This window comes from Nothobranchius furzeri, chromosome 1, assembly GCF_043380555.1.
Source record: "Nothobranchius furzeri strain GRZ-AD chromosome 1, NfurGRZ-RIMD1, whole genome shotgun sequence".
Classification (NCBI taxonomy): Eukaryota; Metazoa; Chordata; class Actinopteri; order Cyprinodontiformes; family Nothobranchiidae; genus Nothobranchius; species Nothobranchius furzeri.
Genome location: NC_091741.1, coordinates 56,038,983 through 56,057,616, shown reverse-complemented (window position 1 = coordinate 56,057,616; position 18,634 = coordinate 56,038,983). Strand labels below are relative to the sequence as shown.

Below are 18,634 nucleotides of genomic sequence, written 5' to 3'. Positions count from 1 at the left end.
GGAACGAGATTGCAGATATAAGCAACCAAAGTTGGTTTTCTCCGCAGGGTGTTTGGGCTCTCCCTTAGAGATAGGGTGAGAAGCCCAGGAGGGGCTCGGAGTAGACCCACTGCTCCTTCACGTTGAGATGAATCAGTTGAGGTGGATCAGGCATCTGGTTAGGATGCCTCCTTGACGCCTCACTGGTAAGGTTTTCAGGCTAAAATAATCACTTCTTCCTGCGTTGTAACAATAAGCAGCTAACTAAACATTACATGAATATTTATATTTAAGGTGACAATATAAAACATAGTTGTTGCAGTTCTACTATCTCAATGCCTGCGATAAGTGTGCCAGGTTTCTACAGTGGGGTGATATTAATATTACATAATGCATTCCATCATTTCAGTGGCACAATGAGATTAAAACAGCTTGACTCTTATTTGACCCGGTCATTCATGGGCCTTCTTCAGTTGTAGGTCCATAGGACGGTGGAGCAGTAACCTGCCTCATAGCTCACCAGCATTTGGATGCTCCTCTACCTCATCTCTAATCATGACAAAAGGATCTGAACAATTACAAGAACGGAGGGCCTAAAACACAAGGCAGTCTGGAACAGGTGATCACGAAGCAGAGGCAGTGTGATCAATTACTGGAAGAAAATAAACCCACAGACAGAAACAGCAGGGGGCGGGGCGGTTTTAGTTGAACGTGTGATACCAAGTGTGTCCTGTAGGAGGCAGCAATTCTCCAGTTTGGAAAAGGAGAACACTGTTTGGTGTCAAGAGAAATCCGAAGAATAAGGAACCCAAACATCATTAATCAGATTTTTACATTAGTCAGTGTCATTAAGTAGAATTGTAAAACAACAACCATTGTAGAATTGTGCCACTTTGAAATGGTATTTTTATTAATTGTACAACATTAATTAGCGTTTTTGTATATTAGCTCTGTAATTAAAGCGAGACGCAGAATCCTGACCGCATGACCCTCCGTCTCAACACCACGTTTCCAAAACAATGTTTGTCTGCGTCACGCCGACGCTGGTGATGACGATCTGATCCACTACACTCCTCCCATCTCACCTTTCCTCTCCACTCTTCTCCAACTCTCTCATCAGGACCACGGAGATGTTCTAAACACAGAACCGGAAAACACACCGCTCCAGCGAGCTCCAAAGCGCTTTCCTCACCTCACTTTTACACATTTTTAAAGGAGGAGATTTTTACAAGTTTTACTTGTTGTTTTTCTCTCTCAAAGAAACAAAAACATCACATCCAACACACGCCCTGCTCTGCTCTCCCATATGTCGCGGAAGCAGGTCGACCATGACTACACCCTCCGTAGTATGAGCAACCTGATGGGCGAGCGCTGGAAGAAAGTCAGCGACGGAGGAGAGCGGAGTCTGATCAAGGCTCCGTCCAGCGCCAGCATCTGCAGCCAGGGCGCTTCCGCCGGAGCCTCCGGGGCTCCAGCCGCCTCCTCGTCTACCAACACTGGGGACCTGGAGAGGGCTGCCCGCAAGCAGTTTCAGCAGGATGTCACACCCGGCTTCGTCTACGTGCTGGCGGTTTTCTCCGCTCTGGGGGGGTTCCTGTTCGGCTACGACACCGGGGTGATCTCGGGGGCGATGCTGATGCTGAAGAGGGAGATGGAGCTGAGCGCCCTGTGGCAGGAGGTGCTCATCTCAAGTACTGTGGCCGCGGCGGCGCTCTCCGCCCTGCTGGGCGGCTTCCTGAACGGGCTCTTCGGGCGCAGAGTGTGCATCCTGTTGGCCAGCTTCTTCTTCACAGTCGGGGGGATTGTTCTGAGCAGCGCTCCGGGGAAAGAGGTTCTCCTGGCCGGGAGGCTGATCGTCGGAGTGGGACTGGGTAAGAAGTCATGGAGCATTAACCCAAAGTTTTTATTTTGTGAGAATAAGTCAGACAATGGGGGAAACATTATTATATTCATGTGTTATTTATAAACTGCATTTTAACTTAATATAATTATCTGATTGGCAAGTTGTGACATGATGATCATGTACATTTGGATTGCGGATAAAATAAATCTTAATCTAACACAAAGTCAATATTTATAGTCTCAGCTGTGCTACCTCATCTTAAGCATTGCTGGAGAATTTTGTTAGTAAATCCATAATCCTGAGATGATGAGGTATGTTTCGGGGTGTCTTATTTTGAAGTAGTGAAGGAAGTTATTTGAGTCCCATGGATGCTGCCACAAATAGCAAAAGGACTGCACATTACATTCATTAATGTCTAGTCTTTATAGTTTACTCAGTGAAAACACAACCAGAACCCCAATAACACTGAGTTCAGGAGCCCTGTTGAATTAGCTTCCTCCGGCAATTCTTGAAATACATTTTGTATTGTATTGAGTGATTTTATATTTGCATAGATGAGCAACAATATATTAATAAAAATAGAGGAACTGGATGGAAAAACAGAATATAATTAGAAATGAGAATTTATCTGTAGGTTCAAGTTGACAATGGGGCTGGGTGATGATGATGATGATGATGATGATGATGATGATGATGGTGATGGTGATGATGATGCAGAATTTAAACAACAATTTAGTAATCTCCTCCAATATGTGAAACTCCATTATCCCACTAGGACTGTTGATGTTCCTGCAAATTTAAAACCCATGTCCAGGGTTCAGGTGTGAGATACAGACACGTTCTTTTTGGATAGTTGGCTAGAATAAGAGAGTGGCTTGTCTTTGAACCAATCTTATTACTGCAATGAGTGTTGTTAAGGAGTTAACTCAGTTTAATTGATGGAAATTTCATCTGGAGGAACAAGTTTTCAGCAGTTGTGTGAACTTCTTTAGCTATATCAGTTCAAGTCCACTCTTCCTGAACGTATCACCACATATTTAAAAAAAGAGAATGTAAAAAGTTCCTCTCAGGCAGCAGTTTTGGTCGAGTTTCATTTAACAGTCAAAGGAGTTGCGACTTTGCTGTGAGAGAGAAGCTGTGACTGTTCCAGAGAATTCAGTCTCCAACTTTACAGCATCAGTTAAAACAAACAAGCGCAAAGCCTCTGAGTAAACTGCTTTTGTTGTGTTACAGTTTAAGAGTATTACTAGTAATGGCATCTTAATTTTTCTCTCAACATTGTGGCTTTTGCTTGAAACCTTGAGGTTTTTCACAACATTTAGACTTTTTGTAGTTGGTGGTATTAACACCATTTTCTCTTAAACCAGTAAGCAAGCTTCTTTGGTGTGTTCTTGCTGTGGTGAAATTCTAATTCCATCTTTTAGTTCATTTTAAAACACATAATGGTTTTAATTACCTGCAACGCTTTGTTTGCGGCTGCAAACTTCATCAGGCTGATGCTGATGGTGACGTCACTTCCTTCTTTGTTTATCAGTGGGCAGCAGAGGACGTTGTCGCCCTCTGCTGCCCGCTCTCCCCTCTCCGACAATGCAGTCCCATGCGCGATCCAACGAGTAAACTCCATCGTCCCTGTTCATGGTCCCACATCCACGTCTCCTTATCTCGATAGCTTCTTTTATCCATCTTTTGTATTTCTGTTGTTCGGTGGTTATGATCCTTGTGTTGTTCCAGTCCATTATATGGTTCTCTTATGCAGTGATCTGTTATGGCTGACTTCTTTATTGCACTTTCTGCTTCTTCTTTTGCTGCTCTTGTGTGTTTTCGACTTGCCTCTTTCTCGCACTCCTTTCTATGTTGTATTGTTCGTGTGTTGAGTTGGCGTCCGGTTTCTCCTATGTATGTTTTATTGCAGAGTTTACATGGGATTTCGTAAATGACTCCACATTTAAGTCCAGTTGGTATCTCGTCTTTTGGGTGTACTAGTCTGTTTCTAACTGTTGTGTATGGTTTTGTTGGTGTGTTTATGTTGTGTTTTTTCATAGTTGCTCTTATTTTTTCTGTTATGCCTTTGATGTATGGTAAGGTAATCGCTGGTTTTGATTCTTGTCTTTTTGGGTTTCTGGTTCTTTGATTTGGTTGTTTTTTTTCTTTCTGTTGTTGTTTGTTGTTTTCCTTTGTTTATTGCCCATGTCAGGTATCCGCAGGTCATTAATGCGTGTTGTATGTGTTTGTCCTCTTGTTTACGGTCTCTTTCTTCTCTTACCATGTTTGCTCTGTGATATAGTGTTCTGATTACTGACATTTTGTGTATGGTGGGGTGTTCTGATGTCCATAATAAATACTGGTCTGTGTGTGTTGGTTTTCTATATGTGTTTATGTTTAGGGTCCCGTCGGTCTGTCTGGTGATTTTCATGTCTGTAAATGCTATGCTGCCATCTGTTTCTGACTCATATGTGAACTTTATGTTGCCTGTGTTGACAATGTTATTCAAGTGTTGTGTTACCCCGGCTTTCCACGGGAGCCGTCAGCAGCACGTTACTGCAGCAGCACGTCATAGCTGCTGATAGGAACCGCTGTGGTCAACAGAACCTTTTCCACTGGAGCCGTCGGCAGCCATCAGCAGCGCGAGTCAGCCGCGTTTCAGGAGCAGCATGTCGCGGCCTTTACGCGCCGGTTCTATTTTCTACGCGCGACGCCTCTGAAACGGGTCGAGTTCGACATTTGTGGGGAAGGAAAGACAGGAAATTGGACGCGGAAATGGAGAGAAGCTACCGAGATTTTCAGAATAAAGAACGTACTGCCTTCCGGTTGCTTTACTTTTAAAAAAGGTTACTAACTGTGTGTCCCCGTGAGAAGTTATCACCTAGCTAGCGGTCTCCTTTGTTTTTCAGGTCCGTATTGGCGATTATAAAATGGACAGAACATAAAACACAAACCATGTTGTAGTTTTCTCCTGCTTGTTGTTGTGTTTACTGACGAAGTCACTCGTGTGACTTCGTGCTCTGTCGGTGACAGCTGCTCCCCTGCTGCTTCGCGTCTCGTGGGAAGGGCCAAGCAGCAGCTTGCGCGAGCAACACGTGCTGCTGCAGTAACGTGCTGCTGACGGCTCCCGTGGAAACCCGGGGTTAGTGTTTCTGTTTGTCCTTTTGGTATGATTTCCAGTATGTCGTCTACGTAGCATTTCCATAATTGTATTTTGCAGTTTGGGGGGGGGGGGGGGGGGGGCAGTGGCTATGGCTTTTTGTTCTAGGTCTTCCATGAAAAACTCGCACGGAGTGGCTGATAACGGGTTACCCATGGCGAAGCCTTCCAGTTGTTTGTATATTGTGTTATCGTATGTGAAGTAAGTGGAGTTAGCTACCAGTCCTATCAGTTGTGCTATGTCGTCTGCTGTGAGGTTTGTTCCTTTGTGTAAAGTTTTGTCCTGTCTGATTCTGTTAACTACTATGTCTATGGTTTTTTGGGTTGGTGTTTTTGTGAACAGAGATGTGACATCATGTGAAATGAGTATGTTGTTATCTTCTATTGTAATCTCTTTTAGTTCTTTTGCCAGTTCTATGCTATTTTTGCAGTGTTGATCTGTGTTCCCTAATAACGGACTGATAATTTTTTATTTGAAATCAGGGGTGTGCTTTACGTCCTACTAAAGACTACTACAAATGTATTAAATAAACGAGGACCTCTTCAACAAAAAATTTACCTTTGGTTTTATAAAAATGTTGTAAGTTTATGTTGTGAAGGGCTTCTTTATTATATTCACCTTTAAACACCCATTTAGCGTCACTTATCTGAAAAAAGCTTTATGGATTTTTGTTTTGTTGCTGGTTCTCCTTTTCTTTTTTGTTTGCAATTATTTCCCGTATCTTACAGCAAACTCTGATTTTCTGCCCTGTCATTATTTCAACTGGACCCATTTCGTTATAGCAGGGGTAGGTAACCCTGGTCCTGGAGAGCCACTATCCAGCACGTTTTAGAGGTCGCCCTGCTTCAACAAATTGAATCACCTGTTCAACTGCTCATCAGGCTCTGCAGACCTTTTAATCACCTGCTGATTAAAATCAGGTGTTTTAAGGCAGGGCAACCTCTAAAATGTGCTGGATAGTGGCTCTCCAGGACCAGGGTTCCTTACCCTGTTTCCCACTTGTTTAAATAATGGCTCACGTATTCCTGCATGCTAATGCGAAGGCAACTTTAATCAGAGATCAATGTTTCTACTTTTATTTATACTCGTGTTAGATCCTCGGGGGGGAGAAGGTTGTTAAATGGATTTTAAAGGTTCGACTTTCCTTCTCCCCCCTACTCTGAGGATAGTAAACACTGCTCCCAATGAATCTTGGAGGTAATGTGGACCATTTTCTCCTAGTTTGCTTTATTTTTAAATAAATACAAAGCCAAGAGGTTTGCATTTATCTTCTTTCCCACATATTTCAAATACTGTTTCCATAACTCCATATCATTATTCTCAAAAATGAAGGATGATTATTGTGGGATTTTTGTGCTCATCTGGCACTCTTATTGTGTAGCTAGTAGGTAGATGTCAGCATAAGGATAATCTGAATAATTTAAACAGTCTGATTTACATTTTTTATTTATTTACCGGTTTCTTGTGATGAATATAGATGTCGACTGAGTCAAAAACACTTGAATATTTAAGGAAGTCAATAGTGCATGTGGCAGATTGGATTTACTCTCTAATATTTTTGGCTCTTGTTTAGTTAAACTGATGAGTTACAAAAATGTTCTTGACACCTAAAAGGCAGCAGGTAATAACAGGAAACAGCTGTCACCGTGTCTGGTTAAAATGGATTGCATAATTTTGAAGAGTAACTTAGAAAGCTGGGCCTTCGGGCCGCTTTTATACAAACTGCAAAGAAGCTTAATGAAAGGACTCTAGGAAGGGCTGAGTCCTCTCATTTTTAAATAAAAATTTTAATACCAAAGAATAAAATTAAACTCTGAATTTGAGTCATTAAAGGGGCATTATGGAAGTTTAACAGCCAAAACATGTATAGAAATAATACATTTCTTCTTCATACATTCTCCTGCAATGCCCTGGTCCTGTAGAATGAGCCCTGGCATTTTTACTGATTGCCTGTTTTTCTGTAAAATCACAGAAAAAGAGAGATGCTCGGGTCGAGCAGGCTGCTTCATGCACGTTCACGCTCAGGCATCGCCCGTAGCATTTGCCATCAGTAGCTTTAGCAGCAGAGAGAGAGTTAGTGCCAACTTGTTGCTGTTCCTAACGCCTAGTGACGAACCTAGCTACATTTCTGAGGACCCTTAGCTACTTTCTGTAGAACTTTCTTCTAGATATTTCCTGCTAATTAGCAACAAAATAGCCATTTTCGCTCCGAACCGTTCTTTGGTTTGATGTTGTTTCAGCTGTCATCAAGGATATAAAAGTTATAGAAACTTTGAACATTACTGGTGTGTAGCTCACCTTGTAAGATGTCTGATTCTCATGCAGAAGACCTGAGTTTGATTCTGGGTGTGAACATAGTTTATTTGGAGTTTATTTTTTACATTAACGATATATATTTTTTTACAGTAAGATGCCCAAATTTTTATTTGAGACTCGCTGAACGGCATTGAATTCACAGAGAAAAAAGATGTGGGTTAAACTTTCATTTTGGAACAATTGTTCAAGTGCGGGAAGGGAATGATCTGAGCATGCAGGGGGACTGACCCATCATAAACCTTTGTCAGCTGTGCTGAAGAGAAAGGTACAGATCCAAATTATTTAATTAATTAGCTGTGTGTTCTCCTGTCCTCTGTCCTCCGGGCCACACACACACACACACACACACACACACACACACACACACACACACACACACACACACACACACACACACACACACACACACACACGACTGTCTCAGCTGTCATTTTCGTTAAGGAGTGTGCACGTACAGCATGCACACCTCGTGCACGAGCCTACTATTGAAGCTGCCGTTACGCTTTTGGCCTGAGGGGGCAATCACGAGCATAAAAATTCAAAAGTCCGAAAAGTCCCTTTAAAGCAGCATGCCAGATAGGAAAACAAAACAGGAAAATAAAACACAATCTTCTATGTTAAAACCTAATGTTGAGCATTGTAAAAATCTATTTACTTTTTTGAAAGCAAGAACACAACTCCGTTTTTCACAGCAGAACAAATTTGAATTCTACAAAATAATAAAGTGGCTCAAGATCAACATAAAATAATTTGGTATTAGACTCTCACATATTAGTGAGAAAACAATACAATAAAAAATGCTCCAATTTCACTAATAGTGGACCCAAAGGGGTTTGAATGGGGTGTGATCTTGACTGAAACCTAAGTCCACAGTTTCAGTCTCTCTTTCACAATAGAGGCTAACGACCTAGATGACTAATCAGGAGGTAGAGCAGAGGGGTATGCATAGGTAGTTTCAGCTCATTAAGCAACGATAGACAGCTACAGCTTATAAGCTTGACCCTCCCACATTCCAGTCAGAAGTGACAAAGAAAAGCATCTTCAATAAACCTAAGTCGTCGAGTTGCCTTCATTTGAACCCCTTTGGACCATGACCTGGATGATGAGAACCTTCATCAGCATACTAAAGGTTGGTTGACCTTCCACTGTTTGTTTGACCGCATGATCAGAAACCAGACTCTCACCTGGAATGAAACAAACAAAAGTGCAGCAATATCAACAAATCATAATTAAAAATGCTCCTGAGGTATTTTTAAAGGAAGCAGAAAACACTAAACCAAGAACCATTGGAACAGTCGGTCGCTTGATGAGACCCATGACATGCACAGAAACCAAGGGATGAATTAAAAGGTTTTATTTTTAACAATCAATATGGAGCATGCAACAGGTGGTTTGGCTGCTGGCTGTCCTCAGAGAGCAGAGAAGAGTCTTAAATAGACGAGGCAGTGTTAGCGAGGTTTGGGGCAGCTGGGTAGACAATATTTGATAAATTTATCCTCGCTGGTTGGTTCCAGCATTCTCCTCAGGTGAAAACCACACAGATTGTTTTAAGCTCGGAACGTATTACTGAGGTCCAGTGGGGGTAATAATTGACTAGATCATTTTTCAGGCCCACTCCTGTGTGTCAATTGAGAGCTTCTGTGGATACCCACCACCCTTTTGGGGGAGCCGAGCTCCCCCTGCTCCCCTGTACTTCGAACCCTGAAAACACTGAATAACAACAAACAAAATTGTGTCAATTTTAGCAACTCAAACATGCTAAAGCTGGCCCTTCCAACAGTTCCCTTTGCCTTCGTCATCACTTTCTGGTGAATAAAATTGTGTGAAAAAGAAGCTTGCAGATTTTATTCTGCTTTTCTGCTCGTTTCACCAAACATGCAGCAAGTTAGAGATCATAAAGAGCAAAAATGACAGAAACACCCTCATTTGCACCATTTAAACTGTATATAAACTCAACGCTCTGCTGTAAAGCCATGCATGTACGCTATCCTAAGAAAAACGGTCTAATCTTGTTGTAAATCTTCATTATTCTTGTATTTGTGCTTGTTTCATTGGAGGCTGTTTTAGTCCAAGTCTTCCTTTGCTTCCTGCCACAACATTGCCCCAAACTGTAATCTTTCCCCAGCCTTACCAACACTTTAGAGCTAATGAGACAAGTTCTGGCACCACTATTAGCTCTCTAACATGCTAATAAGGCACAGTCTTTCATTTCCTTTAATTATCCAGTAATGCCTGTCACATGAACTCAAACGCCCATTTCCAGGAAAACCAGATAGCTTAGCATTTTTGAACCAAAGTCAATAAAAAGGTTATTGGAGCTGTTTGTCAAACTAAGAAAGGCCACACATTTCCGTGCCCTGACTCCCTCGTTTGCTAAGCAGAAGTCAATGCTGCTCTAGGCTGGTTATTGTTGGGCTGACCTTTGCTGGAGCAAAGGGACTGTCGTGTATTTACCTAAGCAGACAGAACTGAACCAGACATTTACCACTGATAAGGGTTCGAGTGACTTCTTGGCAATTTTGATTTACTGAATTCATTTAAAATTGTGTGAAACTAAAATAAAAAAGCTTGAGTTTTTGTCTTTACAAATGACTTCTTTGGCACATTCCCACTGCTATTCAAATCCAGCTTTAATATTAAGCCTTACATGTATAAAATATTACAGGATTTTACAGCTATGAAATTATTTTAGTGGCCGTACAACAATAATGTGTAGAAATATAATGTACAATGTAAAGAAGCATATTTAATGTCACAGGAACATGTATTTTAGATACAAATCTGCTGCCTTTCAAAGCAAGTTGGCATTAATTAATGAGGAAATTGATAAAAAAGAACAACATGGAGATTAGGCCCTCCTAAAAAAATATGCAAATAGAAACAAATGCTAATTATTGTGATGAGTTTTTTTTCTCACTTTGCTGCTGTTTGGGCTAAGTTGGAACTACAGCTGTGCAGACATGCAGCTATAAATGTAATTACCCTTTTCAACTGTTCCATCTGTCAATCTGCAGATCCCACCAGCTTCTGCATTGTGTTCTCACAGTTTGGTAAACTGCAACAGCTCCATGAGTTGTTATTTTTCAGCCTCTAAAGCCATTATTACACACACACACACACACACACACACACACACACACACACACACACACACACACACACACACACACACACACACACACACACACACACACACACACACACACACACACACACACACACACACACACATTTCTTCTCACAGTGAACACATTGTCATGTTGTCCCGTTAAATTATCCGGCACATGCAAATGCAGCATTATTTTTGTCCTCAGATAAAAACATCTGAATAAAGATAGTGCTGTTAATTACACTGGAATAAAACTTCATTTCCTAGAGGCTTCCTGTTAATTGGTTGTTTTATATAATGAAGTTGGAAGTCTCATTTTATAGGCAGAAGCTAAGTGGACACTTAATGAAGATTTTATTTGTCTAGATATTAGTAGTGCTTCAAGGTAGAAAATAAACTTGATCTGTTGCTCTTAGTAGTTATTGACTGGATAAAAGGGTGGAGTGCTTCCTCAGTGTTGCGGGTTGAGGTAATTTAGTGTGTTGTCTGTGAGGGGTAAGATAGAACGAGGAAGCAAAATGAAATTAAAGGGATACTTTGCAACTTTTTCATATTTTTAAATTATTTTCTTGAGCCAGTTTGTGCTAAAATGACCCTTTACAGGGTGAATGAAAGGCCAACCAGCCCATATCGCCTCATGGCCAGTATATCGCATTTGCAACTTCAGAGTTGCTGGTTCGGTCTGTTGGACTTAGAAAAAAAATGGAGCTGACATACCTGGTGCTGCAGTCTGCTCCCAGCACATTTCCTGCACATTTTAGATCACGAACATGTCAGATTTGTTTAATTTAGTGATTAATCATTCCTGTAGACACTAAGGAAGGCTGGGGAGACATTTCAGCTGTTAGATTAAGGCGTTAAAAAGATGAATGCACAGTGAGGAGATGGGATTTGGTTTTGGTTCTAAAAGCAGACACTAGGGGGTGCTAAAAGGAAACCAGTACTGCCTAGTCTCACTTTAAAACAGGGGTGCCCAATCCTGGTCCTGGAGGGCCAGTTTTAGTTTTAACTCTGCTTCCACACACCTGATTTCAATCAGCAGGTGATTAGCTGGCTACTGCAGAGCCTGACGAGCTGCTGATTCAGGTGATCTAACCACTGAACCAAGAGTGCTGGAGCAGAGAAACCACTAAAATGTGCTGGATATAGCAACCCTCCTGCACCAGGATTGGGTACCCCTGCTTTAAAACATTGGGTCTTGGATGATTGCAAAAACATTAGTGTTTGCATTCAGAAAGGAATTTTGATAAGAAAGGTCACCTAATAATAAATGTTAACAATAAAAGCACACTTGTTAGATATTTTGCCTTGTAAAATGTGTCATATTTTTCATTATGAATAAAAACACACTTGTTTTTATTCATAACAAAAAATATGACATATTTTACCTGACACAAGATCCAACATTTGTGGCCGATGAGATCTTTCAACTCGCTGATTGTTTGTTCAATTCTGCATCCTTTTTCAAAAAAATTTTTTTGGGGGGGGGGGGGGGGGGGGTGTATTCTGTCATTGTATTCATTGACAGAAGTCCCATCTCGGTCTGTGGAGTGGATCACGGGGATGGAGGGTCCTTTGAAGTACCTCCATCTCTGATTGATCAAGAGGCTCAGTGCTGAGCTCTATACTCCATTGCTCGAGGCGGCCTGCTGAAGACCAAGACAACACCTTGTTTCAGAGTGTTGTGGCTTTGAGGATCTACTCTACCAGGCAGTGGCTTTAGGTTTTGTATGTATGTGTGTGTGTGTGTGTGTGTGTGTGTGTGTGTGTGTGTGTGTGTGTGTGTGTGTGTGTGTGTGTGTGTGTGTGTGTGTGTGTGTGTGTGTGTGTGTCTGTGTGTGTGTCTGTGTGTCTGTGTGTCTGTGTGTGTGTGTGTGTGTGTGTGTGTGTGTGTGTGTTGGGAGCTGTCCTTGGTGCTGAACTGAGAGCTCATTAATAGCAAAGAGGATGTTTTTCTGTGTCTAAGGGATTTACATTCAAGTATAGCAGAAGCAGCTGGGGAACGGTGTTAATCTACTTGTGAAGTTTTCGTCCCAGTGGAGAATACAGTCTGAATACACATAATTGCTTCATTGCTGTTGGCATCACTTGGATCTATACATACAGAGGTTCTAAAAGATATAGAGGTTCTAAAAATGGTAAAGTCTTGCTTGTAAGCTGTTAATACGAATCAGATTTTCCCATTAAGATGCAATTACACAAGAAACCTTGAACATTTAGTCTGTAGAATTAAAATAATCATCAGAGAAAATACAAACAATCAAGCAAACCTACTTCATTATGAATGCAGTCACTATGCTCATAGCACTCACCAAATGTGTGATATTTTCTCCATCCTTGAGGCTTTTTTTTCTTTACTTAACCCAAGAATATACCCACCCCTGGGTTTCTGTCCTACGATGCTCCTATGATGCTGCCAGGATGCAGCTACGTGTTAGAAGAAGACACCAGTATGGCTCTAATTCAGTTCAATTCAATTCAATTCAACTCAATTCCATTCAATTCAATTAAAAAAAACTTTAATCATCCCCAAGGGGCAATTGTTTCAGTACACACAATTTCAAGATCAGACATACATACATAGACACATGACGAGAATTGGTGACTATGGTCATTCACAACACGAGTCACGCTACCGTCTTAGATCAAGAGGGTTTATATGAGGATAGAGTCAGGGGGAGGAAAAAAAGGCACTTCAGAGTTACCCCCGAGAGAGAGGGTAGCTTTGCTATGCAAAAAAAAAAAAAAAAAAAACCACCTCAGACATATATGCAGACAGACTTCAGACGATACACAACATAAGTCCCTACTAGGTGGGGAGGTAGGGTTGGGACTCTCCTCACTTCAGAGCGTGCAGCTGCAAGAGCAGCGCTCACCACCTTTGTTTGGACAGGGGAGAGAGATATTGGGTTAGAGAGCACATTGACTCCTAGAAACGGTTCCACCGCCTTCACCGGTCACAGTCCCGCCCAGGCTGGGATAGGGAGAAAGAGTTTCCATGGCGACAGCCGCATTCCACATTTCTCCTGAGGGGAGTTTACACTTCAGCCTTACAGGCTTCAAGGGCACCAGATTCAGATAGCAAGAATTGTTTTGGGTACAGGCAGAGATAAGTTCCTCTCTACCTTTGAGTTCTGTTGGTCTTCAACCCCTCCAGACCCAATAATGGCATTATCAAACTATTCCAATCCGTGCTGATCCATCAACTCGCTCCTTGATTGAATCAACCTTCTGTGCCAGAACCTGAATCTCAGCCAAAGTTCCAAGCTTACGACCCATCTCGAGAATTATCTGAGTCTGTGAGTTTACAGCACGGTGCAATCCATCTCTGAGTTTGGGATTAAGCCAATATTCCTTGAAAGCTCGTTAATTTTCCGGCATGCCAGGTAATTGCTCGGGCCAAACAGCAGGAATCCCGACACCAACACAACGAACATCCACACATCTTCAGAATTCTCTACAGACAGTTGAGACAGGCATATCAAGTTCCACTGTTTCCAGGAGTCCATAATATGTCCAGCTGGCTCTGTTCCAGAGGGACATCCGGGAGCCCCTTCTCCCGATTCGTTGAAAATATTTTGTCAATCGTGTTGAAAGACCGACTGACCAGATCCATGTTTAATAATTTCCCATTTCCAGAAGAAATGCAGAGAAGTGCAGTGCACAAGCAGACAGGACAAAAAGAGCCTTGGGAAGAGCGGGGAGGGAGAGGAGAAAAAAGCATCTGTACTCTCCAAGAGCCAGAACAAGAAATGGGCCTTGAAACTCATCACAAAGCCACTGTAGCCAGTCCTGCTTCACATATGTGCTTTAAGACTAAGCCACATCTTTGCACTCTGTGATGGATGTGCTGTTACTGTTATCCAGGACTCTGATGAGTGTTTCACGCATGTTCAAAACCACTTTACGCATGCAACAGGCAGATCAGTGACATTGTTATTTTTCCCCTCTAATATGCATTAGACAAAAGTCAGGTGTAAGTCCATCCAGTTAGAAAGCAGTGAGGATCATGCCAGACCCTGGAGACTCAGAGCCAGAAACACTTTATTTCACATAACCAATAAAGGAACATGAAGTTTAGTAATGCTTAATCTTTTTAGTGTCCGGTGATGTTAGCTTTATTGAGCTCTAACATATTTGTCCTGTCACCACCTGCAGCATGATAGGGAGCAGAGCTGATCAATTACTCAGAATAAATGTATTAACGTCAGCTGTTGGATCCCACCAGCAGCCATGGGCCTTTTGTAACAGCAGGCAGGGTTTAGATTACAACATGCCAATGACTCAGGGCTAAAATAGCGTAGCTAAACATGAGATGTAGAGAACAAACAAACTGAAGAAGGGACTCCAGTTTGTATCATTTCGCAGGCAACTAAAAGAATATTTGAATCTTCTCTTCTGCAGAATTAGCAGAAAATGTGCTGTTAATGTGCTGCTTCTGGAGGAGTTCAGTTCTTACAGACTGTCTTCTTGTATCTTTATGTTTTCTGCATTAGCTTCAGGTTTTTGTGATGGAAATGTCATACCATGAATATTTGAAGATGTGCAAATTTTTCATCTATCCATTTTCGGCTGCTTATCCGGGGTCGGATCGCAGGGGCAGCAGCCTAATCAGTGAGGCCCAGACTTCCCTCTCACCAGTCACTTGGGCCATCTCATTTGGGGAAATCCTAAGGCATTCCCTGATCAGCGGTGAGACATAGTTCCTCCAGCATGTCCTGAGTCTTCCTTTAGGTTTTCTCCCTGCTGGTCATGCCTGGAAAACCTCACCAGGGAGGCATCCTATCTAGATGCCTGAGCCACCTCAACAGGTTCCTCAAGATGTGGAGGAGCGGTGGGTCTATTCCAAGCCCCTCCCGGATAACCGAGCTTATCAGCCTATAAGAGAGAGCCCAGCCACCCTGTTTAGAAAACTCATTTTAGCCGCTTGTATCCACGATCTTGTTCTTTCGGTCACTACCCAAAGCTAGTGACCATAGGTGAGGGTAGGAACGCAGATTGACGAGAGCTTTGCCTTCCAGTTCAGCTCACTCTTCACCACGACAGATCGGTACAACACCTGCATCTCTGCAGGTTAGGATTGGGTAGTATTATGGAGTTTCCATGTACAGCTGGTGTGAAAATTAGCAACACTATTAGTTCCATTAGCATCATAAAAACAGTGCACGTGGGAGACAAAAAAAATGACAATAAATAAAGGTTATTTGATGTAAAAAACAGATCTGTGGTTGAATAATCAGTTTTAGTTAAATAGTTTCAATTGTTTTGTACAACTTTAGAGACATCCCATAAAATTTATAGGTCAACATGTGACGGCGTTGAGACGGCACGCTGACAGAAAAATGGCAGAAATAAAACAAAACAACTGCAGTTTGGGAGTATTTCCGATTCGAAGGAAACTTAAAAGGAGAGCCGGTAAACACGAGGTAGTTTGTGCAAACAAATAATGACAGCGAAAGACGCATGCCCCATCGGCACAGCAGAGGAGCGAGCTGTAGCTGAAATAGCATCTTCCTGTTATTTAAAGAGACAGCAACATGCTTTTCTGGTGGAAGTATGCTGCCAGCCTTCCCCAGATGTCACCACTGGCACCAAAGTATGCGTGTGTTGGTGTCATAAGCTCATCAAAGTGGGTTTTCAGTAGTTAGCCCACAGTGTCCTAGGTTGAAGCCAGAAAAGGGAAACATGCTGGTTTTTCAAGCAAAAAATCTTTTTATAAGCTGCTTTTTTTAAAGTTGTTAATATTATATGTTTTTATTGTTATAGTGTTTGTGTTTGTTGTTCAGTTTCTGAATGGTGAAGGTCCAAACCAACAGTTTGCTAATTCCATTTAAGGCTTATGTTATATTTTTTAAATTAGTCCCAGTGATACCGTACACATTGGTACGCTAGACGGTATTAAAATTAGGACACCGCCCACACCTACTGCAGATGCAGCACCAACCCTCCTGTTGATCTCGCGCTCCGTCTATCCCTCACTCTTGACCTGAGTTACTTAAACTCCTCCACTTGGAGCAGGACCTCATTCCCGACCCAGAGAAGGCATTCTACCCTTTTCCGACTCAAGACCATGGTGTCAGATTTATGTGGTTAATGATTTATTTATGATTCATACGATTTATCAATCAATCAATCATGGCTTTATTTATTTAGTGCTTTCCTCACCCATTACGGGAGGCCAAGGTGCTGAAGAACAAAATACAATCATGATAAAAGAGATTAAAACATTGAACTTGAAACAACAGAATTGAAAGCAAAAATCAAAACTACATAAAAGTAAGCCAACTTCAAGCATGTTCAGGAAATGCTAAACGAGATAAATGGGCTTTCAGGCAGCTCAAAGACCGGCAAAGAAGTAGACTGCCTAATTGACTGTGACAGCTGGTTCCTGTCAGATGCGCTGCTGAGTGGAGCGGAGCTGAGGCGAGGATCCAGACACGGGAGGAAGACAGGCAGACCGGTAGGAATGTTTCATGAAGTCTTTTAATTATGGAGCACGCTGGACAATGAAACAATGAACCGACACAAGACACAGAACAAACGGGGCTTACATACAGGAGGACCGGGAGCTAAGGTGATTGGGAAAACGAGAGGCAGGTGGGAGTAATTAACGAGACACAAGGCTGAACCAAACAGGGAGACAGGACAGGGTGTGACAGTACAACACCCCCCCCCCCCCCCCCCCCCCCCAAAGGGCGGTTCCCAGACGCCCACAGGAACAAGGAGCAGGGCGGGAGGAGGGGGACCCGGAGGGAGGGCCCAGAGGAACCGAGGGACCGACGGAGAGGAGGCAGGGACCAGCAGAGTCCGGGGGCCTGCGCCTGGGACAGAGGAGGAGACGACGGGCTCTTGGGGGCCGGCGTCTGCGGCAGAGGAGGAGGCGACGGGCTCTTGGAGGCCGGCGTCTGAGGCAGAGGAGGAGGCAACGGGCTGCTGGAGGCCGGCGTCTGCAGCAGAGGAGGAGGCGACGGGCTCTTGGGGGCCCGCGCCTGACAAGGGCAGGCCTGGTGGCGGCCGTAAGCAGGAACGCTGGAGGAGACTCCCCGACTGGACGCGGCATCGTTTTGCTAGAGGGCCCGTCGACCTCTGGAGTGGGTAAGGTGACTTCATAAGAGGAGTTGACCTCAGACGAGGCGTTTACTTCTGACGAGACTACTTCAGACGAGATGACCTCAGACGAGACAACTTCAGACGAGGCGACCTCAGACGAAACGACTTCAGACGAGGCGACTTCAAACGAGGCAACTTCAGACAAGACGACAACTTCAGACGAGACGACAACTTCAGACGAGACGACAACTTCAGAGACGACAACCTCAGAGGCGACAACTTCAGCGGTGACGACTTCAGACGAGGAAACTTCAGACAAGGCTTCAGACGAGATGTTGACTTCAGACGAGATGTTGACTTCAGACGAGATGTTGACTTCAGACGAGAAGTCGACTTCAGAGGAGACGTCGACTTCAGAGGGGACGTCGACTTCAGAGGGGATGTCGACTTCAGAGGGGGCGTCGACCTCAGAGGGGAAGTCGACCTCAGGGGAGACGTCGACTTCAGAGGAGGCGTCGACTTCAGAGGAGGCGTCAACCTCAGAGGAGGCGTCGACCTCAGAACACGAGGAGGCATCGACTTCAGAACACGAGGAAGCGTTGACTTCAGAACACGAGGAAGCGTTGACCACAGGACAGGACAGGGTGTTGACCACCATCGACTTATGGTCCGGAGGCGTCGACTTCTGGACCGTCGACCTCTGGTCCGTCGACTTCCGGTCCAGGGGCGTCGGCTTCTGGTCCAGGGGCGTCGACTTCTGGACTGCCGACTTCTGGACCGCCGACTTCTGGACCGCCGACTTTTGGACCAGAACCGGAACCGTCTGCTTCTGGGCTGGTACCGCCAGCTTCTGGGCCCGATCCTTCTGCTTCTGGGCCCGATCAGTCTGCTTCTGGGCCCGATACGTCTACTTCTGGGCCGGTACCGTCAGCTTCTGGGCTGGTTCCGTCAGCTTCTGGGCCGGTTCCATCTGCTTCTGGGCCAGTACCGTCAGCTTCTGGGCTGGTTCTGTCAGCTTCTGGGCCAGTTCCGTCAGCTTCTGGGCCCGAACCTTCTGCTTCTGGGCCGGATCCATTGACGTCTGGAGTGGAGGCGGAGCCGCTGCGGGAGGGGGCGCCAGGACAGGCTGGACCGGGTGCGGTGCGACCTCCGGGACCACCGCTGGAACCGGACACAGCAGAACTGGTGGTGCTGG

General features: G+C 43.8%; 1 protein-coding gene across 1 annotated transcript in view; it reads left to right on the top strand.

The window, feature by feature from the left end:
• The first annotated feature begins 758 nt into the window (after positions 1–758).
• The window catches only part of LOC107382370 (proton myo-inositol cotransporter), a 140,283-nt gene continuing 122,407 nt past the window's right edge, over positions 759–18,634 (top strand). Inside the window, exon 1 of the mRNA XM_054739590.2 lies at positions 759–1,850. Coding sequence (XP_054595565.1) covers positions 1,286–1,850 — 565 coding nt within the window. The 5' untranslated portion in view covers positions 759–1,285. The remainder of the gene's footprint in view (positions 1,851–18,634) is intronic.